At 56.1% G+C, this 22,565-nt stretch overlaps 1 protein-coding gene across 1 annotated transcript in view; it reads right to left on the bottom strand.

The window, feature by feature from the left end:
• Positions 1 to 18,211, bottom strand: part of WSCD1 (WSC domain containing 1) — a 34,241-nt gene extending 16,030 nt beyond the window's left edge. Inside the window, exons 1-4 of the mRNA XM_075559189.1 lie at positions 17,667 to 18,211; positions 12,318 to 12,432; positions 11,976 to 12,160; positions 6,411 to 6,532 (exon numbers count right to left, since the gene is read on the bottom strand). Of these exons, the coding sequence (XP_075415304.1) occupies positions 6,411 to 6,532; positions 11,976 to 12,160; positions 12,318 to 12,432; positions 17,667 to 18,093 (849 nt within the window). The 5' untranslated portion in view covers positions 18,094 to 18,211. The remainder of the gene's footprint in view (positions 1 to 6,410; positions 6,533 to 11,975; positions 12,161 to 12,317; positions 12,433 to 17,666) is intronic.
• Positions 18,212 to 22,565: the final 4,354 nt, after the last annotated feature.

Genomic DNA, 22,565 nt, shown 5'->3' with positions numbered 1-22,565 from the left:
CTCACAGCTGCAGGATGGAGACAATGGGACTTGAGGGCATGCCTACCCAGCCAGCCCCTTCCAACAATCCAGGGGAGACCGCAACAGGACAGATGCTGCTGCCCACACAGGGCCCTTCAGAACGGTTCTGATCCCAGCCATGCACAGCAGTCCGGCCAAGGCCCAAGCAGGGAACCTGTCCTCAAACACGCCACAGTGCTCAAGCCGCCGGGCACTGGCAGGCATCTTTCGGGAGGTCCTCTGTGCAGAAAGGGCAAGCACGCTGGGCATGTGCCCAGTAAGTCTGTAGAAAGACAGATGGTAGCAAAGTGTGGGGCTTGAGATCTTGACATTCTGGGTCTGTCACTCCAGGGCAGGACAGCACGGGCTCAGCGGTAGGATTTCCACCTTCCCTGTGGGAGATCCACATACCCTTCATGCACAGTGAAGGCACAGGGATGGCAGTGAGGCTGGGCAGCTTTCAGTGGAGCTGCTGGACTGAGAGACTAGGAAGAAAGGTCTGGTGGTTGGCTTGTAAAACCCAGAGGCTGAAACCCTATAGTGACCACTGCGGTCTATCTGCATCTGCTCATGGGCATGGCACAAGGTCCACGGGACATGGGGTGCCCATAAGCTGGGGCCGGCTCGAGGGCAGTTCGCAACAACAATGACCGCCGCAGGGCATAATTTCCTGGGTATCAAGATGCTGACCTGGAGCCCTGGGGTGCTGCAGCTTACACGTTAGGGTGCCAACTGGATGAGTGACCATCTCAGAAACCCACAGGGCCAGGTCTACCCTGTCCCACAGGGTCGCTGTGAGTGAGCAGTGACTCAGGACAGTGTTTTGGGAGTTTTAGTGACCAAGATAGAGTGCCACGGGGACATCAACCCACTCTGCTGCTTCCAAGCTCTTCTCTCTGCCAAACCCTCCCCCACCCCCAAACACTCCTCCAGAAAGTGCCCTTCCTCGGAGAGGACCAACCCTGGCACATCCCTGAAACCCAAACCAAACTCACTGCCACTGAGTTGAATCCAGCTCCTAGCAACCCCATAGGTCAGGGTAGACCTGCCCCTGCGGGCTTCCAAGACCTGTAACTCCTTATGGGAGCAGAAAGCCTTGTCTTCCTCCCAAGAAGGAACTGGTGGTTTTGAACTATTGATGTTGCACTTAGCAGTCCAATACGTAACCAGTATGCCACTAGGGCTCTGTGGCATCTCCCTCGTTAGGTGCCAAGTTGGTGCTGACTCATAGCCACCCTGGGTACAAGAGAATGAAGCACTGCCCGGTCCTGCAGCAGCCTCACAATTGTTCTGTTTGCGCCCACTGCCGCAGCCATGGTGTCAACACATCCCATCGAGGGCCTCCTCTTCCTCGCTGCCCCTCTACTCTACTGAGCATGGTGTCCTTCTCCAGGGACTGGTCTCTCCTGATGGCATGTCCCCTGTATGTGCGATGATGTCTCACCGCTGCTATCTTTGCTTCTAAGGAGCATCCTGGCTGTCCTTCTTGCAGGACAGGTTAGTAAGGTGTGCCTGACCCAGGCCCTGGTATTTCCATCACCTCATATGCACAGGACATCTGGACGCTGCGGAGAGAAGGCCAAAGAGGAAGCGATGCACTTGCGTGATGGAGCTGGCGATGAAGACGGAGCGTACCGAGGACTGCCGGAAGAAGACGCAAATCTGTCCTGGCATCACCCTGGTGGGGTGTAAATCGCCCCCCCCTTTACCACATTGATCAAAAGGACAAAGACACACCATTCTTAGATGTAGCATTTCCTTGATTTGTTTGGGGTTTTTTTGAACCTCACAGAGCCACTCATGCAAAACAGCGCACGCCAGGTATCCCTGTGCCCTGGTCTATTGAAGGAAAAGATGGGAAGCCGAGAGCCTAACCGTACGGGGTCTTCGGTTAAGCTGGTGAGACAGACGCACACCACACCAGCGGCCACGGCACCAGCTTGGCCTGGAAACAACACCACGTCTGTCAGAGTCAAGCTGTGCTACACGGGGGCTCCAGGGGCGACTTTTCGGGGAGGGGATCACCAGACCTTTCTTCTGAGGCATCTCTGGATGGCCTTACCCCTTCAGCCTTTCCAATTAGCTGCCTAGTTCGTTCACCATCTGCCTCCCCTCCAGGGGCACTCAGTAAATGATCAAATATCGACACAATAGACTCTTCTACAGCCATCAGGAAGAATGAGAAAGCTTGTTTTGCTCTGCTGTGAAAGTCTTTACGGCAGACTGATTGGTGGAAAAGGTAAGGCTCAAGTTCCTCGAAAGAGCAAAACATGAAATCCCCCCCATGACCCAGCAAACCCATTCCTAGGCATGCGTGTCTACCCAGGTGGAATCAGAACACAGACTCACACAGGCGCCGCCTACCAGTGTTCCCAGCACTCTTACCCACCACGGGGAACAACTCGAGCGTCCATCAACGGGCAGACGGACAAACCACCATGGTACCTATGTCCGAAGGTCCGTTAGGCAGCCGTGGAGAGAAAGGATGTTTGGCTACGTGAGTGAAATGTGAAGCGGTATGTCAACGAAAATAAACCAGAGACCAAAGGCCAGATACTGTATGATCCCACATGTATGGAATAGGCAGAACAGGCAAGTGCAGAGAGACCAGAGTTTATTACTGGGCGCACTAGTAATGGATCATGGGTCGTGCATTAGGCTACTAACTGCCAGGTCAGCAGTTTGAACCCACCTGCAGCTCCGAGGGAGAGAGGTGAGGCTGTCTGCTCCTATAGATTTACAGGCTCGAAAACCCAGAGGTATAGTTTTACTCTGTCCTATCGGGTCCCTGTGAGTTGGCCCACATTCAATGGTGTGTGTGTGTGTGTGTGTGTGTGTGTGTGTGTTTGTGTGTGTGTGCATGCACACACTGCAGGGCTGCTGGGAGAACAGGAGCTACTGCTTAAGAGGTACCAGATGTCTGAAAAACATTTGGAAATAAATAGTGGTGAAGGTCACACAACTCAGTAAAGAGAAGTAATGACCCGGGAGCTGGACACATAACATTGTTAAAATAGTAAATTTGGGTGGCATTGTCCCTTACCACTATACAGCTATATAAAATAGCAAATTACACAAGACTTTGTGGAATTAAGTGACATAAAATAGAACTCACGGCCATCGAGTCGATGCTGACTTGTAGGCACCCGGCAGGGCAGGGTAGAACTGCCCCTGTGAGTTTCCAAGCTGTAGCTCTTTGCAGGAGTAGGAGGCCCCGGTCAGCAGCAGCTGACCTTAAGGTTAGCAGCCTGTCACGTAACCACTACACCTCCAGGCTCCTCAGATATGAAACCACCTAAAGTGTAGAATTAGACAACCATTGCCCAAGGTGCAGAACCGTCACACAGTGCCGTCTCCCTGGGGGCTGCGTGAAGGAGCAGTGACACCAAGATCATGATGTGGAAGGGTCACAGACCACCTCTCAAAGTGCCCAGGAGAAGCCAAGGCCATCAAGAGGCCTCCCAGGCAGGAAACTGGGCAACTGAGACCAGGCAAGGGACAGGGGGTGGGGGACAGGGAGGAAGTTCCAGCCTTGCACACCCCTGGCTACTGTAAGAGGCTGGCTCGTGTGCTCGCCGAACTTGTGGGTCCTAACCTGTGGGCATAATCCTATTTGGGAAGAGGGCTTCTCTTGGTTACGCGAATGTGACCACTTCAGAGACAGAGAGGAGCGGAGGAAGGCAGAGCGGCACTGAGGACGATGGGGGACAGATGACGAGAAAGCCCATCTCCGCTGGCTGGTCAAAGCCATCCACCGATGCCTTATCTGTGACCGCAGAGCGCAAGGCCACCTCGTTATGCTGCTGCATGGGAACATATGACTGTCAGAAACGAGAGGCACAGCAACAGGGTGGCGGGGGTACCGACTGCTCCCCTTCTTCATGTTGCTTCTCCCCCTGTGTCTCTCGCCTCTGGGCCGAACCACCTCTGAGAGGCCACAGCATGAACCGTGTGCTGGAGGGATGCCGGAGCTTCAAAGCCAGCTGCTCTGGGCCTGCGGGTGGGCGCTGTCACCCCCGGGCACCTCCAGAACCTCTGGTGGCAAGCAGGGATCTACTGGGAGGATCAGAGCAGCTAACGGCAGGAAGAGGCTCTCACAGTGCTCAGAACACCGGCGGGCACCTCCATACTGCCTTTGCCAGGCCTGACCCACAGCTTTCTTTTGATCCTGATGGGAGGGGGGTCTTTGCAGAGAGCTACCTGGAGCAGCAGGTGCAGGGAGTGGCGAATGGGGTGGGGTAGAACCCAAGCAGGGCAGCTTATTTCCTAGCGGCCACCGGCTGAGCATGGACCCCATCTGCCTAGCCCTCTCCTCTGTCCCTGCCCGGGGTCGGGGAGTGGTGGGAGCAGGGGTCTGCAGGCCAGATGGTCTGAGAGTCAACAAGGCTGCTGTGCAGCCCCCTGCCTGCAGTGGGCCCCACCAGCCCTGCCACCCAAGGCTTCCTGGGCAGGTGGCTCTGGAAGGGTGGGGGTGCAGGAGAGCTACTTCAAAGGGGGAGACCCTGGTAGGAGAGAAAAACACATGGAGCGGGTGGAAAGGGGGTGGGGCAGTTGGCTTGGCTTCCTGCCCCACCCTCAACCCTTCAAAGGGAAGCACGTGACCAGTGGACTGCAATTCTTCCCCTCATTCACATTCAAAAGTCAAACCAAGAAGGCAAAAAATGGCGTGTGGAAGTCCCGGCCCTGTACTAGTGTTTGGGAAGGAGCGTCACCCTCAATACCAAAGCTCCCGCCTCTCCTCAACCCTGTTCTCTTCTGCTGCCAAGTTCCACAGCTCTGTGGAGGATGAGGCAGCCCCCAGCCCCAGCCACGGCCACCTAGGGGCAGCCAAGACCCCACGGCACTTGGGACACAGCATGCTGGGCCTCCTCAGCTCACGTCACACATGCCAGCGCCTGCCTCCCGCAAGCCCTTGACTCGCCTTGCCCACCCTGGAGCAGGCTCAGACCACAGCGCAGTGTGGGGTGGGGGTGGGGCACTATAAAATGGGTGGTGATGTCAGAGGTCCCCTCACGGCACGAGGGACAGACAAGTCACCAGGAGCATCCGCCCTGGCTCATACCTCTGAGGCAAAGGCCAGGGAGTACCACCCCGTCTCCCCAGCCTTTCCACCAGTGATGACACCAGCCGACGCTCCCTCGGCCCCGCCACTGTCCCGCTCTTTGTGACCATTCATTGCAGCGGCCACACAAAACTCCCTTCGGAGCTAAGTCACACCCACAGACCACCAACACACATGATGCGGCTTCTTAGGGAAATGACAGGTTGCCATGCAGGATCAGGAAGGACCAGGACACAGTTCTTCAATTCAGGGAGCCTCTTATCAGCGGTGGCCCTGTGCCCCCACAGACACTAGGGCTGACCTCTGCCCTGCTCAGGTAACCATTACAAAATCCATCAACCCGGCCAATAAATGCCCCCGGCCATCCCGTTCCACCAGGAAGCTTGCCCACAGGCACTCAGTCTTGTAGGTGGTTGGCACAGCCGCTGGAGCCACCTGGTCCTGTGGGATGGGAAGCCATCCTGTGCCTGCCACCTTACACCCGTCTACTGTCCGCTGACACCGGTTTCTGCTGGTTCTCATCATCTCGTGCCATCTCCGGTACCGTTGCTCCCAGGTACGCTTTCTCTCCGTCTTCTCTGTCTAAGAGGTCCTCAGTGCAGGGACCCTGAGTCCAAAGGACACCCTCTACTCCCATCTCTTTTTGGTGGTAGTGAGCCCCCCCACTCCCACATTCTGCCTAATGGGGTGACAAAACTGGCCAACTCCCTTGTTGGGTCCCAAACACCTTGTTTACATAGCCCTGCCCCATCAGGGTGCCATGCACCTTACGTTTGTCCTTAGCAAGCTCACCAATTCCCCCCACCCCGTGGACCACAAATGCCTTACTTGCATAGTTCCACCTAATCCTTTGGTGGGAGTTACACAACCATTGCAAAAAAAAAAAAAAGCACAATATAAAAACAATCCACTGCACCGCAGGGCCCCGGTCAGCCCCTTCCCAGAGCCCCACTCCACGAAGCCCCTCCAGGACCTCATGCACAGCGCAGTCCCCCTCGTCACCTTCGCACGTGTGCGTGCACACACACACACAGTGCAACGAGCAGAAATCCATCCGCTCTGCCCCAAGACCCGAGCCAGCATCTTCTCCCTTCTAAAGGGAGCCAAGTCACCATCGGCGATTCATGCCAGTTTTGCAACTTCCTTGAAAACTCCCCACCCAGCCTCAAGACCCCACTGCCAGCTGCAGGCTCGCCCCCAGCAGTCACTGACTGTCTCGTGTGCGGCCAAACCCTCTGGGCTGGGCAACGGGAACGTGCTGCCCGCCTGGGCACCTGCTCCTTCCCCTGGGGTCACTGCCTATGTGAGAAGGCTTCAGAAAGGGGTCTGTAACGGTCACCGCTCTTACTTTCTGGGAACAGAAGCCCGCACACGTGTCCGCCGTCACGTTGGCCTGTATCAGGGGGTCGGGGAAGGCGTGTGATGCATTCTCTGGCAGCCGGAAGCACCCTCGGTATGTGGCGCTCCTTCCTGCAGGAGAGGAAACGGGGGTCTGGTGAGAAATGGTGCCAACCTCTATCATGAGGACAACCAGGGGCTGCCGCCCTGGAAATGGGGTTCAGCAATGGGGTTCAATGGGGAAAAGTGTTCTGATGTGAGAAGGGCAGGGTTTTCCCATTGAATGGTGCCCTCCCCCCCCCCCAACAAAAACACACAACTTGCTGGAGACCTGCCCCTTCTACTTGTGAAGGTGGCCCTGCTTAGGGAAGCAGTCTGTCCTCTTTGAGGATGCGACCCCCTTAGTGAAGTTGTTCTGGAGCAGGGTGGGTCCTGGTCCAAATCCCTTCTGCCCGGGACTTGTCAAAGGGGCGGACAGACAGAGAAAGGAACCACACACTGGGCAGGAGCCACGTGAAACTGCTACAACCCGCAGAGCGCTGCTGAGGAGTGCCGGAAACCACGAGGAGGGCATGGCACGGGCCATGACATGGATTTCCAGCCTCCGGGACTGTGCTGCGATATATTTCTACTCTTCAAAGCCCCTCACTTGCATTTGGCAGCTCTAGGAAATGAAGACAGAAAGCGACCTCAGATCACAACGTTGGTCACCCAGAGTCACCAAGGGACCATTTGGCCACGAACTGTTGAGTTCAAATCTTACTTCTCTCTAGGGACAATGTTCATCCACCCATCTATCCCCCTACCTCTCCTTTCATCCCTACCTCTACCTATCTCCCTTCCACCCTATTCTTCCTGTCTCTATTCTTCCACCCATCCTTCTGTCTACTCCTTCCACCATCTCTCCATGTATCCACCCATCCATCCATTCATCCATCCACCCACCCACCCATCCATCCATCCATTCATCCATCCATCCATCCATCCACCCATCCATCCATTCATCCATCCACCCATCCACCATCCATCCATTCATCTATCCACCCACCTACCCACTCACCCACCATCCATCCATCCACCCACCTATCCACTCACCCACCCATCCATCCAACCATCCTTCCTGCCTCCTTCCCATACATATGAATATAGTGCATTGACTACACACCAGATTCTGCACATCGGGAGTGTTCTGGAAATTCCTATGCCCTCTTAGAGCACACACATTAAGAGAAAAGTAAATTTGGCCACCTGAGCTCCTTTCAGCCCTCATTGCTGTACGTTCAGAATCACACCACTGGCATTGCTTCTTGGTAAGATGCATCTCTCTCTGATCTTGAATTCCCACCAAAATTCAAGGAATGTCCCTCAAGCTCATCTTGTAAATAATGCCCCCTGCCAACTTGCTCTCCAGACCTTCTGGTGGGCAAGTCCTGCTCTGGGTGTGGCTTCCTCATTGTGAACCAGCCTTCTGGAATGTCTCCACACCCACTGCTTATATCTATGTCTTATGGGGAAATGTGTGTCAGGGTTTCTGTAGGTAGCATATCAAAGTCCATGAGCTTCTCCATGCCCCAACGTGCCAAGCCGGACCAAATCCTGGATTGACAAGGCCATTGGCCGCAGCCGCAGTGATCTTGGCTTCAGCACAAAGACCCGCTATAGCGTATAGGAAGGGCCGTCTCCCCCGAGTACATTAATGCCCTGCTTCTCAGTGTAAAGCCTGGAGTGGTCACTAGTGTTGGTCTTAGAAACTGTGTTCTGTCATATGATTGGGCTCCCAAAGAACAAAACATCTAGATGTCCTGGACTACTCTGCTCCTCAACTGGTCCCATGGGGGTGGAATAGATCTTGGGGTGGCAGGCTCAGGGACCAAGGGAGGGACAGGCAGACAAGACACAGGGAGAGTAGGGTGGTCAACAACTCAGGCAGTTCCAGACCTCAGGGAGTTCAGCAAGGGGTCACTGGGATCCCCAGTCCCCTCCACCCCGTCCCCAGCCCCAACTCTGACAAACAGCCTGTTACTCAAGGGTATTGCTGTCAGCTACCCTCAAGCCCACCCTAGATGCATGGCACAACAGAACAAAAGGCTGCCCCATCCTTGCCACCCCTGTGACTGGTTGTGGATCAGACCGTTGTAATCCGTTGGGTTTTCATTGGTTGATTTCCAGAGACAGATCTTGGGCATTTCTTACTAGTCCCTCCCACTCTGGAAACTCACCTTGAACCCTGTGTGGCGGCAAGATGCAAGCCTACACCAACAACCTGGCTCTCCCACGTGGTGGGCGAGCCTTCTACCATGGAAGCCCCAGGGATCACGAATGCTCACGGGGCCTACTGCACCGGCAGGCTGCCTGAGGTCATGCTGGAGAAGGCCCTGCAGAAACTGGGGCACGTTCAAAATGGGGGTGCAGCTGGAGGTGCTAGCCTCTAGGCTGCGAGAATGTGACGAACTGGGAACAGGCTGTCACCCAGTGCAGTCTGCTCCGCTGACCCCCTCTCCCACACTCCCCAGGTGTGAGCCCATGGGGTCCATTGTGGGCAGAAAGACTCCTCCAAGGTGGAGACATGAGTCCACTGCTCAGGCCATCTCCTGTGCCTACTGGGGTGTAGAAATAAATAAATAAATAGATAGATAGATAGATAGATAAATGAATGAATGAATGAATGAATGAATGAATAAATAAGTAACACGGGTCTCATTCCCTTCATTTTCCTGGCGACTCAGTTACAATTTAAGCTGTGGGTGGGGTGGGATAGCGATCCCCTGATCTCCTCTTGAGTCCCGCCAGCTCCCTGCCTTGGAAAACAAAACACAACTCACTGCCATGAGCGGAGGCCAACTCACAGTGACCCTCTAGGATAGAGCAGAACTGCCCCTCTGATTCCCCAGAATCTAACTCCTTATGGGAGTAGAAAGTCCCTGTCTTCCTCCCAAAGAGCGGCTATGCTTTTAAACCGATGACTTTGCATATCGCAGCCTGACAGGTACACACTACAAAGGAGGTGGGGAAGTCAAGGCCAACCTCTCAGACGTCCATGGCCTGCCTCCCGCATATTGTCAATATCAACCTTGACACCGAGTCCAGCCAACTCAAAATCTGGGGCTGGCTTGAGTGCTGGCATCGTCTCTCCTTTAACCCATGGACCCACTGAAGATGGACACAATGGGCCATCTCCAGAAACCAGTGAGGAAGCAGGCAGGACCGGATGGCAGGACACACACGGTTGTGTCCCTTCTGGAGGAAGGGCAGAGGCCAGAGGTGGCAATGCTGTGTGAACCCAGGAAACGAAATGACCTCAGAAGCTGACATAGAGTCACATGGGCCACACGATGGCCACTTGGTTGGGTAGCAGGGTGGCCTCAAGGTAGCTGTCTATTAAGAAAGCTTTGTGACCAGGGCAGGGCCAACCTCAGAGTAGATATCCATGAAGGACGAGCTCATTCATTCATCTACAAATTCAAGAGTCGGCATCTCTGCCCCAATCCCTTTCCTCCCTCTGTTCCCCTGGCTCCCAGAGAGCCTGTCGGATGCCAGACGCACCTCAGCAGCCTCATCTCCTCTTCACACCAGTTGGCCAGAGCGGCCCACTGAATCCCTCTCCCTGTTTCTCTGATCTCAGTGGTACACGGTGGCCAATGTGGCCTTCAGGCTCGCCTATGCGTCTCTAGCCAACTCAACATGTTGCTAAGAGGTCCCTCTCAGGAACCTGTGTGCAAAACCACCTGTCGCCAGACTCTACACCTCCTCCTTGAGCGCTGCTTCCTTCTGAGACCAATCCCCGGGCTCTGCTAGAGTCTTGGTCCTGCAGCATGGCCTGGATCAGTTGTGTCCGAGTCAAGGGGGCCCTGCCTCTCCCCTCAGCCACTCCCCTCTCCCCAGGGCTCTCAGCCCACTCTTGACTCCTTCTCCCCCTGCCCCTCTCCGTCATAAAATGGGTGGCCTGAATAGTAGCACATGCTGACAAATGCATCGTCTCCTAAGGGAGCTTCTCGGACTTCCAGTCAGTGGCTCTGAGGCTCACCGCCCTGTGTCTAGTTGGGCACTTCCGTTATAATCTTTCCTAGATTGGTAGCCCTCTTAGCTGAAATTCTTGGTGGGGGTTGTAGAGAAGCTATCGGTCTTGCTGTTGGCTGCCTCGATGTGGGCTCCCTCTGAGGGCCTAGATCTCAAGAGAGACTTTGCATTTGTCTCTGCTCGTTGCCTCCCAGGTGTCCTGGAGTCACCTTATATGGTGGAGCATCTAGGAGCAGGCAGATGGTATGCATTTGAACCCCCAACTCCATGCCCATGCAAACCAGTGGGTACAAAGTCGGAGCGAGATTTGATTTTTTCCTCCCCTTAAGCCTCGGTCCAAACAGAGTAGGCTTCTTTCTACTGCCCGAAACGGCTGGGTGGTGGGTGCACGTGCATACTTTTGTAATCAGAATGTTCTCGGATGTCCACCTCAGGGAAATAGAATCCGGCTTTATGCAGTTTTATATCAAAGTCTGTACCCAGAGCAGGCCCGCCCCGCGGCCTCCCTTCCTGTCCTGCTGGGAATGAAAACCTACATCTGATGGCAACACGTGGAGCCACTTCCCCTCTATCGAGCCCCACAATAAGCCCATCGTTACTCTCACCGTCAGGGTTCTTGGTCCCCTCTTTACTTCTGGGCCCAGAGGTTTTTACCTTCCTCCAAGGTCAACTCGGCGTTTAAAGGAGGTTTGCTAGACTGTGTGCAGCGCTCTGGAAGTGTTTTGTAGCGTAGGGACATTCCAGATTAGCTGGTGTACCAGAAAACTATGTCTGCCTCTGCCAACCACAGGGACCAGGAACTCAGAGAGGGGGCGTTGGGGTACCTGGTCTTTGCCAATTGCCACGGTGTACATATCCCCACCGTAGCGGAATTCAAGGTCTGGACTTTGGGTCTCCTACCAGGTTTTCTCCTTCGGGGTGTTAAAGATTAAATTGTGTCCCCCACCCCCTCTAAAACAATGGAATCCTAGTCCCTGTATCCGTGGGGGAAATCCGATTTGGAGATGGGGTCTCCTTGCGCCATGCTGTGGCCATGCGCCCCCTACAGGCATAACAGAAGCCAGAACTCCCTGGTTCTGCGCCATCCGCACCACCTTTGTGCTGTTTGAGCCTGCTCTGCCAAGTCTTCTTGCAGGGACTTCCTTTCGGGGTATGTGCTGACCCCTCTACCTTAGCTTCACCTGGGGTCATCACTCCATCGCCCCTGGGAAGAAATGCATTCTAAATGGAATCACCTCTGAGTTATCAGCGTTGCCTAGACAGACAGACAGACACACACACACACACACACACACACACACACACACACACACACACACACACACACACACACACGAGAATCCCAGGAACGGAGGAGCCCCGAGACTACCTACAAGGAAGGTCTCAACCTGGCCGAGCTGGATTCAGACCTGGAGTCTCCAGACAGTGAGAAAGTCATTTCAGCTTTCCTTCACAAACACAGACCCCACAGGTGGGGCTCCTCGGTTCCTGGAAGATGGGGAAGAAGAGTGGGAGGGTGGGTCGGGGACGACAGGCAGGCACGGGCGGGCACACTCACGCTTCCTGGAGCCTGGCTGCAGCTCCTGCACACGGTACACGGAGAGCCGGTCGACGCCCCCGCACATGGAGCCCTTCTCCGCCTTGCACTCCTGGTTACACTCCTCCAGGCCGACGCTCACCGCCGGGAGCCGGTTCCCGCAGTAGCACTCTGCTCCGGCCTCCAAGCCCGCATAGGAGTAGGACCTGCCGGGAGAGGGGCCTGAGGTGGGTCTGGAGCCTGGCCACAGCTGGCTGGCCAGCAACCACAGCCAGCTGGTGAGCCCAACCTCTCCATGTGTCCCCTTGGCCTGGGCCAGGTCTCTGATCCAGGGCCAGTGACACAGCCCGTGCGTGCCCTTACCGCTCGGCGCAGGCCTCCTGGCAGTGTGCCACAGTCATCTTCCTCAAGTCGTAGAACACGGCCCCCTTCAGAGTCCTCTCCTGGCCGTCGTCACTGAAGCACCCGAGGTACGTGCCTGCAGGAGGGCACAGCGGAGACTCAGAGGGAAGGACTTCATCCGGGGCCTGCCCTCAGGGTGAGCTAGAGGGGCTGCAGCCCTTCCTGGACAAGGCACCTCCAAGAGGGGAGAGCTGCTGCCCAACCTCCCACTGGGTGCCAGGGGGCAAGTATCCACGGGGACACTATATCTGGCTGTCTCCCTTTCTTGGTGAACAGCCCCTGTCTACCGGGACATCACAGCAAGGCCCATGGAGTCAGCCAGTCTATCCCCTCCTCCCACCACCCAGAGCGACCCAGTCAAAACGCTGTTGATTTGTCTCCTCTGGATTCCAGCCCCGCTCTCTGTCCCACCAGGCCTCCTGCCTGCACAAACACCCTGATGATGGGCACCGGGCTGTGTGGCCTCACTGCAGGCCAGAGGGAAGGGTGGCATGATGGCAGGAATAATCATCTTTTTTTTTCTTCTTTTAATCATTTTATTAGGGGCTTATACAACTCTTATCACAAACCATACATACATCAATTGTGTAAAGCACGTTTGTCCATTCATTGCCCTCATCATTCTCAAAACATTTGCTCTCTATCTAAGCCCTTGGCATCAGCTCCTCATTTTTCCCTTCCCTCCCTACTCCCCCTCCCTCATGAATAATAATTTATAAATTATTATTTTGTCATATCTTGCCCTGTCCAATGTCTGTCTTCGCCCACTTTTCTGTTGTCCGTCCCCTAGGGAGGAGGTCACATGTAGATCCTTGTAATCGGTTCCCCCTTTCCAACCCACCCTTCCTTTGCCCTCCCAGTATCGCCACTCACACCACTGGTCCTGAAGGGATCATCCACCCTGGATTCCCTGAGTTTCCAGTTCCCATCGATACCAGTGTCCATCCTCTAGTCTAGCCAGACTTACAAGGTAGAATTGGGATGATAGTGGGGCAGGAGGGGGGGAGCAGAAGGAAGCATTTAGGAACTAGAGGAAAGTTGTATGTTTCATTGTTGCTACATCGCACCCCAACTGGCTCGTCTCTTCCCTGAGATCCTTCTGTAAGGGGATCTCCAGTGACCTATAATGGGCTTTGGGTCTCCACTCTGCACTACCCCCCTCATTCACTATGATAAGATTTTTTGTTCTGATGATGCCTGATACCTGATCCCTTTGACACCTTGTGATCGCACAGGCTGGTGTACTTCTTCCATATGGGGTTTTGTTGCTTCTGAGCTAGATGGCCGCTTGTTTACCTTCAAGGCTTTAAGATCTCAGATGCTATATCTTTTGATAGCCGGGCACCATCAGCATTCTTCGCCACATTTGCTTATGCACCCATTTGTTTTCAGCGAATGATCATCTTTTTGAAGAAAGGTGTTTCAAATGAGAAGAGCTGCTTCTAGGCAAATCTCATCCGGGGAGGAGTGAGTCCCCGCAAGCTGGCAGCAGGCTGCGCCACAGTCTAGTCTGGGTGTCTGGGTGGCAAGCCATCGGACCAGCTGACTTTGGATCCTTCGTCCATCTCTGCCACTTCCCAGACACCCCTGGAAGGAGAATCTGGGTGACCCGACTCCACAGAGTTACAGAAGGTCTGACCCAACCACATTAGCATCAGGTGGGATCTGTGGTGGCCTTGCTTCCCCCACCGCTCGGGGAAGATGATGTCCCCCAGAGCGGCTCGGCAAGGCTCGGAGAATCCATACTCAGGCACAGGGCAAACGCATGCCAGTGTCTAAATGTCGCGTGCGCTGTGGTGTTTGGACAGAGAGAGTGGCACACTGGGAATCTGCAAACAGGCGATCCCACAATCCCCAAGCTGTGAGCACACCCCCACAGGAGCCGCGCCAAGATCTGGATTGGCACCTGTGATAAAGATGTCGCACATCTCCTGAGGACGTCTGCCTCTGCTCCTGGGAGCCTCTAAAATGTCACCTGTGGTGTGCGTGCCCCACAGCCCCCAGGAAATGAGGCTGTCTGCGGAGTCACCTGCTCAGAGCCTCCCCACAGCCTGCCAGTCAGCGCCCAGGCAGCTCCTCCACAAGGAACACAATCCTGGCTCCCCTTCTGAACACTCCTATTCCTGGAAAGCTCTTGGCCCTGATGCACCACCTGCGGAGGGCTTTGGGGGTGGGGGACTGCCCAACTTTTATCTTCTGGGGTGAGGTTTTCCTGTCTGTGAACCCCACAAGCAGTTGTGCATCTGGCCTCAGCAGCCACTTCTGTGTCCAATGCCTCCATTTCCCCCATTGTCAAGGGGATCCAGCCCGTCCCCCCCCCCCCGTGCTTCTTCACTGGCCTTGAAGCTCCCCACGCCCCACCCCAAGCCCACACTGGTCTCTCATTCCTCTGAGTCTTACAGCTCTTGTCCCCGGGGTTATAAAGAAAGCAATGCCCTTGTCATCCACGGCTCTCTAACGAACCGAGGTTGGTCAACATCTTCAAACGTGGGACCTGTCTCCCAGCAACATGACTTAAGGTTGCTTGAGGATGGGGGCCCTGTGTTTACCCCAGTGGCAAACTGTCGATGCCAATGCAGGCTTGTCAACAGTGTGTCCCAGCTTCTAAAGCCACACTGCAAGCTCTGAGGGTTCAAGGTCAAAGCAGAGTGGAACTCTGCCTCAGCAGGGTGCTTTCCTTCCTATTGTTGGGAAAACATGCACGAAGAACGCGGTGGTTGTCAAGTCAACCTTTTCCAGGGGGTGAACTTGGCCGTCCGTATCAGTTCCATTGGATCTGATTGGATCACCACGCCTTTCTTCTGAGGACCCCTTGGGGGGGACTCTCATTTTGGCTAGTGTGCACCCTTTACACCACTCAGGGCCCCGGGGCAGGATCAGAGAACCCAAGGGGCTTAGCCCAACGCCAACCAAAAACACTGTCGAATCACTTCCTTGAAACTTAAACTTCATCATGGATAAACCCCGCGGTCCCCTATAGGGCCCCAGGGTAGCACACTCGGATCAGTGAGTCAGCAGCAAGTGGCGGCTAGCCAAAAGGTAAAAGGTTCAAATCCACCCAGATGGTGTCTCAGAAGAAAAGCCTGGAAATGGGTTAGCAGGAGTATCAGCTTCTGGGGAGTGTTGGGAGCACGGTTCCGCTCCGACAGGCCAGGGTCTCCGGAATCGGTTGGCTCAGTGGCATCCGTCTTGCTTGGGTCTCAGGATTGAATTAAATGAGGCTGGTGTAGTGCAACGCAGAACAATGCTTGGCACATCCCGGAGGTTCAAGTCAATGACAGCGATTGCTATTCTGATCCCCCACTCTCACCAAGGAGATGATGGAGCAGTATTTGCTAAAGGATACACACATGCACGCACATGGCCACGGCACACACACACACGGACAAGAGAAGACAACATGCCTTTAAAGCAGCGAAAAAAGGCCAGGTGATTCTGAAAGGAAGGAGAAGCTTCCCCAGGGCCAGCTGGTCATTGGATGGAGCTGACCTGCCAGGAGAAGATGCCAACTACTCACCGACCCCGGCGCAGTCTACAAAAAGGGCCTGAGCCACCCATCCAGATGGTCTCTCCGCCCCTTGAGTGCGCCCCTCCTCTTTCTCTCTGCCCCGGGAAAATAACAAATGGGTTTTTCTAAGTCCCTGACGGAGGCGAGCCGGTGCAAAGAAAGAACGCGTGTGGGATTTGCTGGGAGGGTTTATTACTTTCGGCTGAAACGGAGGCGCCGTGTTGTGGTGTGCAACTCCACATCTGTTCATTTGCACATCAAAGTGGACATGCCGTGCTGCCATTCACGATGGCTTTGGAGACAGTGGGATGTCTCTGGAAATTACTGTCCATAAAAAACAAACTGGCTATGGAGAAGTTACTATTTTTCCCCTAGTAAACTTACTGACATTTTATCCCATTATGGATGTTGTCCAAGGTATAATGAAATGCGCGATGATGGATGGAGCCTCCTGCAGCTCCCGCCGCCTCGGTGCAGCCCCTTTCCGGAGGAAGCGTGGCGGGCTGCCCGGCCGCAAAGAGGCGCTGGCTTTGTCTGCGGTCTGCAGCTGTCCCTGGGGCTGGCTCCCCACCTGGGAGAGGCTGGCCTGGCTCTGCTGGCCCCACAGGGCTGCAGCAGGGAAAGGGGGTTCCAGGGGGGCTCAGGCCTTTACCTGCTTTTGTCAGGGCCTCCAGTTCGGCGACCCTACAGCCCCTACCAGGTTTGGTTTCCACATTTAGAGGGGAGAACACATTCTCCCTTAAATCTGGAGGTGGGGTGAGTACTTGCTGAATAATTTATTGGGGAGGGGAGGGCAGTGATTGGTCAGAATTGCCAGTGGTGAGCGCTGGGGTGGGATCCTGGGTACCCCCTGCTGGGTTAACCAGGTCTTAACCCTTTACTTGCACCTTTTATTACAGAGCCCTATTGCATAGTGGCTACGCCTTGGGCTGCTAACTCCAAGGTCAGCAGTTCAAAACCGCCACTCACACCGATGGAGGACGACAGGGAGTTACAGTCCCAGAAGCCCACAGGGGCAGTTCTACCTACAGAATCACTCGGAGTCAGCCTCGACTCCATGACAGTGACGTCTGGATTTCTCTCCTTGACTGCCTCCCTGGCAGTGGGGCACACATTGCGCAAGGTCAGTCGTTGGAAGGCATCAGCTGCTCCACAGGGGACACCCGAGGCGTCCTGCTCCAGAGCAGAGCTAGTCTTGGAAACGCACAGTTCGACCTTGTCCTACAGGGTCTCCGTGAGCTGGGATCAACCAGATGGCACTGAGTTTGTTTGTTTATGTATGTCCCACCCCAGGGGCCCTGGAACCAAATCTATTCCCTGTGAGGTTTGAATGCTTGTTTCAGGAGTCATCCAGGGCCCTTTATTAGACTTTTCCGTGCCTGTTTCTTCTTCTCTAAAGCTGGGATCCGATCGTCAGCGTGCACCTCACAGGTACATGGCAAATTGGCCTTTATGAATTAACAACAGCCACCTGCATGCCCACTTCAGAGGGACCTGGAGAACGAAGCGCCTGTCTCCGCTCACGCGAGGAGGAGGCTGTGCTGGGATTCCAGCCCAGCTGGATCTGAACCCCGAGAGAGAGCTCTGGGTGACCTGCTGGCACATCTGTCTGGAGTCACAAGGGAACCCAGCTGAGCATGAAAGAGACCACACATCCTCCCAGTCTCCCCTGAACAGGAGGGAGGGAGGGAGCCCCGGGCCTGCAGGACCAACTACTCTGGCTGACAGTAGGGTCAGAGTGGGGGTGGGGGCACCATGCCTGTGACCCCTGGTCTGGCCAGGCACCAGGGCAGAGCACCTACCTTGACTGTGAGCAGCTGGCCTGGGGACTTCGGGGCCCGGCGCAGAAGGGCCCTGGGTGTCACCCATGAAGTGGTGGAACCAGCGTCTTCGCAGCTGCCGCAGCTCTGAGTTGCGGCTCCGGAGCCAGCGGGGTTCAGGCCGGGGCCGGGCCAGGGGGCTGCGCTGCATGTCCACACCCAGCAGCAGGTCTGGGCTGACTCGAGGCTGGTGCGAGGCTCTGCTATCCAGCAGGTCCATGCCCAGTGCCACCTCAGCCACGGGCAAGGTCTGCAGTGGGACGGGCGCCCGGGGCCCTTGTGGAAGGGCCACTCGGGCCCGCTGCAGCAGCAGCAGGCTGCCGGTCATCAGGTAGGCGGCCGTGAGGAAGAAGAGCAGGAACTGTGTTCGGCGGAGAAACTTCTGGAGTCGGAAGAAAGGTTTGGCCATGCCCCTGGGTGGCAAGGCTCCCGGCTGGAGCCTGGGGACGGCTCCTAGCACCCAGGTGGGAGGGAGGCCAGCGCCCCCAGAGGCATCATTCCTACGTCCTGGCACTTGGCTCCCAGCTGTGCGCTCCTTCCCGTTCCCAGGTGTTCAAAGGGCCTCATCATTTCGCTCCAGCCCCAACGCGTCTTGCAGCTGCACTGTCGGCCCCAGGGTCACGGCGCTGGCCATGTGGAACGCCACCAGCCTTGATCTCCTGGCGCGGGAAATCTGGAAAGAGAGGGCAGCGTGCACTCAGAAGCCACCGGGAGGGTCTACCGCACCAGTGCCGCAGGGTCAGGTCACCCATCATCCCTGAGCTTCAGGTCCCCGGGCTGCTAGGGCACAGGGTCAAGAGCTGGGTTCAAATCTCTGGCTCGGCCACACTGGGTAAGTTCTTAACCTTGCAGCTCCTCTGCTCCTCCCGCTGAGCAGTGGGGAATACCACTGCGCCCTCAAAGTGCAGTGAGCATCTCATGTGTGAGGTCCGGCTGCCACGGAGCCGATTTCCAACCTGGGGGAACCGGGGAACACCCCCTACCATGTATGTCAGACTAGTTATGTGTTCCATAGGAATTTCAATGGCTGATTTTTGGGGGGAAGTAGATCACCAGGCCTTTCTTCTCACGTACTTCTGGGTAGATTCGCAGCCCTGGCCTTTCGGCCAGGAGCAGAGCATATGACGCCATGGCATTGCACAGGGCACACCGTCCTCCTAGCAATGAGGCAGAAGAAGTAGAAGAAGATGTGAACCCTTTTTTCACGACCCCTTTGAGTCTGCCTGCTCCTGTGCCCCAGGCACCGAGCTAAGCATTTTACACATCGGCGAATTGTGTTCTCGCACCCACGCAGCAAGGTACAGGATGTCACATCCCCAGACAGCAATAAGCCAAGGGCGAAGGAGGAACTTCCCAAATGTGGCACAGCCCACGGACTGTGGAGTCAAGGTCAGAGCCCACGCCCTCAACCCCAGGGCCCAGCCTCTACCAAGACGCCACTGCCATGAAGGCAGCTCGACTGGGTTCGGTTCCCCACCAACGTCCCTTGAGCACAGCCATCAGCCCGTCTATCCGTGGAGACGTGCCTGTTGCACCCCGAGGGACTCAGAAGAAAGGCCTGGTGATCCAGGCTGGCGATGAGCCAACGGTAAGCCCTGCGGATCACCAGACTCAGGGCTGCACCTGATCACAATGGTGGTGCAGGGTCAGGCGGTGTTCCGCTCCACTGTGCGGGGTTACCATCCGTTAGGGAGCACACTCCTTGGCAGCTAAGCAGCCCAGGGCGTGAGGATGCAGCAGGCGCTCCATCGGCTTCCACCTGGGTCTTGACCCTAGAGGGGGAAGGCGCTTTGCGCAGCCTTCCTGAGCCTCCTTTGCGCATCCAGCCAGCGACAAAGGGGCAGGAGAGAGCCAGGCTGTGCACCTGCACACAGCCCATGGTGAGGAGGTGGCTGTCCCTCCACCCCCAGGCACTCTCCACCTGGCTTCCAGTTCCCATGAGCCTCCCCTCTAAAGCGTGCAGCGGGGTTGGCAGAGGGTCCCGCAGCTGCCGGAGATGGGCCGCTGAGTGAGAGGCACAAGGGCAGGCTTGTCCCCAGAAGAAAGGCTCCTTGGAGCGTGACTAAGCCGCGGCTTGTAACCAATGTGGCCCGGGACCCCCGCCAGGCCCCGGAGCTGCTCAATGGCTGCTCTGTGTGCTGGGAAGAGCCTCTGGGTGTGAGAGGAAAGGCAATGTTTGAGGTCTGACTGCCTGGCACCGCTGGCCCCGCGGACATGGGGGTGCTCGGGGCACAGGCCCAAAGGGGCTCGGAGCAGCGTGGCCCTTTCAGATAAAGCACAGAGGTCACCAGGTCCCGAGACCAGTGGAGGCATGGTCACTGTTCCCGCAGGCTGGGCGGGTGGGTGTGGCAGCCATGGGCTCAGGAACCCAATGGGCTGTGACGAGTTGAAGGAAACTGGGTGGAGAAGCCGCATCTCCAGAGCTTTCAGGCTTCTCTCTGGGCTGGTGTGGGCCTCCCCCAATTTGTCAAGACCACAGAGAACATGCCCAGAAATCCTCCCAGATCTCCCTGCCTGCAGCCTGGGTCACCCAAGAGGCTGTTCGGTGATCCTCCTAACATGAAAAACCTGATCAGGGCGCTCCCCAGCTCAAAGTCCTCAATAGCTTGGTAGCAACTCCAATATCCTTAAGGTGATGCTTAAGGCCTCTTCATGATCCGGCTCTGCCAGCCTCATCTCTTACCAAGCCCTTTCCCCAAGCTTCCCCATTTCTTTATCTCTCTCTCTCTCTCTCTCTCTCTCTCTCTCTCTCTCTCTCTCTCTCTCTCTCTCTCTCTCACTCTCTCTCTCTCCAGTCATGCCTCAGGGACTACAGTCCATGTGTCTTTGCATACATGGGTGTCACCTCCTCCAGGAAGCTTTCCCTGACTACCTACCGACCCCACCCCACCCCCACTCCACATACACACTGGCTCACATCTGTGCAGACCCACCAGCCATATGAAGACTTGCCGCTTCCAAAGCCCTTGGGTACAGTTCCTCTCAGTTCTGTGGGCCACTGGGAGGTGGAATGAGCTCGCCAGCAGTGGGCTGACTTTAGGCTTGGGGTTTCCCCCCAGCCCACGCAGATCTCTACCAAGACACTTGATCTGGGACAATGATAATGGTCCTTACTTGTCCATCCTCCCTACCGGCCTGGGAGGGACTCAGCCAGGAGGCCAGATACTATTCACTTTTGAAATTTGGGTCTTCTATATGAGCTGGGCGCAGTGTCGAGCCCAGTGATTTCTCTCCCCAGGTTCAAAAATTGAATAAGAAGACGGGCCGCATCGGTGGGCAAATCCTAAGAGCGGAAACTGGTTCCTAGGGGGCCCGAAGGTGGGGAAGCCTCCATGTCCTTCCTCCCGAGCTGACAGGGTTCACCTGGGAAGGTGGCAAAAGTGCAGCCATGCTGGACCACGGGCACCCCCTCCCCCACTGTCTGGAGATGCAACTTAGCGGAGCAGACTGAGGGTTCTCGGTCACATGAACGCTAACGAGAGCATCCGCGCTGCTGATGCTACCCTTCTCCACCGGGCTTTCAAGAGGTTCTGGTGAGGAGACTGTGGTTCTGTCCGTGAAGAGCCTGATGAAAATCAGAGTGCAGGGAGGGGGTCCAAAGACCACTTCCGGTGTGCTGGAGCTGAGGGGTGGGAAGTGGACCAATGGCTTTGAGTTGGGAAGGCTGGGGGCAGGGTGAAGTCCACAGACATTTTATACACGGAGTTGGAAACATAATGCAAACATTGGGAGTGGGATGGAGGTGGCGGGGGTGGGGCTGGTGGGAGGGTTGTCAAGGCTAGTCCATGAATATTCCATCAGTTACAGCCAGGTCCTCAAGGTCTTCTTCCCAGGTCCTATGCTGAGGTGCCGGCCCTGGTCTGTGGAGGGGTCAGTGGGCACAGAGGCAGGGAGATTGCCTCTTTGAGGCCAGCATTCCTCCTCGCTCTAGCAGGACACCCCCGTGGGCTGGGGGTTGGGGTGGGGATCTCCATGCCCAAAGCCCCAGGAATCTGGCTGTCCCTACAAGCCACCACCAATGTCAAATTCACACCAATTGTAATTGCCTCCCCTCTTTCTCCTCCCCACCCTCCAGGTTAGCAAGCCACACCTGGTTTATCTCAATGTCTCCATATCTACCAGGGGAGCCATGGCCCAGGCTATTGAGCCCAGGAACCCAGAGGTGGCTTGGGTGGGCTGGGCTACCATGGGGCAACTCATCTGTACCACAGCTCACACACCAGCCACAAGGGGTGTCACGCAGCAGGGCCAGTCAACGCTGGGCTGGGGACATCTAGCCACTGTCTGGCTGCCCAGTGCCTCCATGGGAGCAGAGCTACTTTGGGCCAATCATGGCCTGTAGCGGGGCCTCCCTTTGGTGGTCTGCCTAATGGGAGTAAATCAGCCTGGGCTGCAGGACTCAAAGGCCGGATGGATGAACTCTCTGCTGCTACAGGTGGTGGCAGGCGCCGGCTCAGAACAGAAATGAGACAGACAAGCAAATGCTGGAGGACAGGCCAACCCCAGCTATGCTGCTGCTGAGATCAGTCACAAGGAGCCGGGCCCCCTCCTCTTGGCCCCCAGATCCTGAGGTGGGCCCAATATGCCATTCCTGCCTGAAGCCAACCTCCACCGGAAGCCTGTGGGTAGCAGAGGCTTCATTTCTAACCGCCATCATTGAGGAAGCGCTTGCTGGGCTGAGAGGTGGGTGAATCGCACTGGGCGTGCATCACCTCATGAACTCAATACAGCCCACCCAGGCTGAGGCCCTTCATGTCCCCAGTGAAGAGCTGGGGGCAGTGGGGACGCTGGGAGCTGGGCCTGCACTCACCCCAGAGCCACTTGGTTTCACCACAGGCCCCCTGCCTCCGTGCTTTGCTCCTGTCCAGCCTGGCTTCACAG

The sequence above is a fragment of the Tenrec ecaudatus genome, chromosome 10 (assembly GCF_050624435.1).
Source record: "Tenrec ecaudatus isolate mTenEca1 chromosome 10, mTenEca1.hap1, whole genome shotgun sequence".
Taxonomy (NCBI): Eukaryota; Metazoa; Chordata; class Mammalia; order Afrosoricida; family Tenrecidae; genus Tenrec; species Tenrec ecaudatus.
The sequence above is the reverse complement of the archived record's forward strand: the minus strand, read 5'-3'. Positions and strand labels throughout refer to the sequence as shown.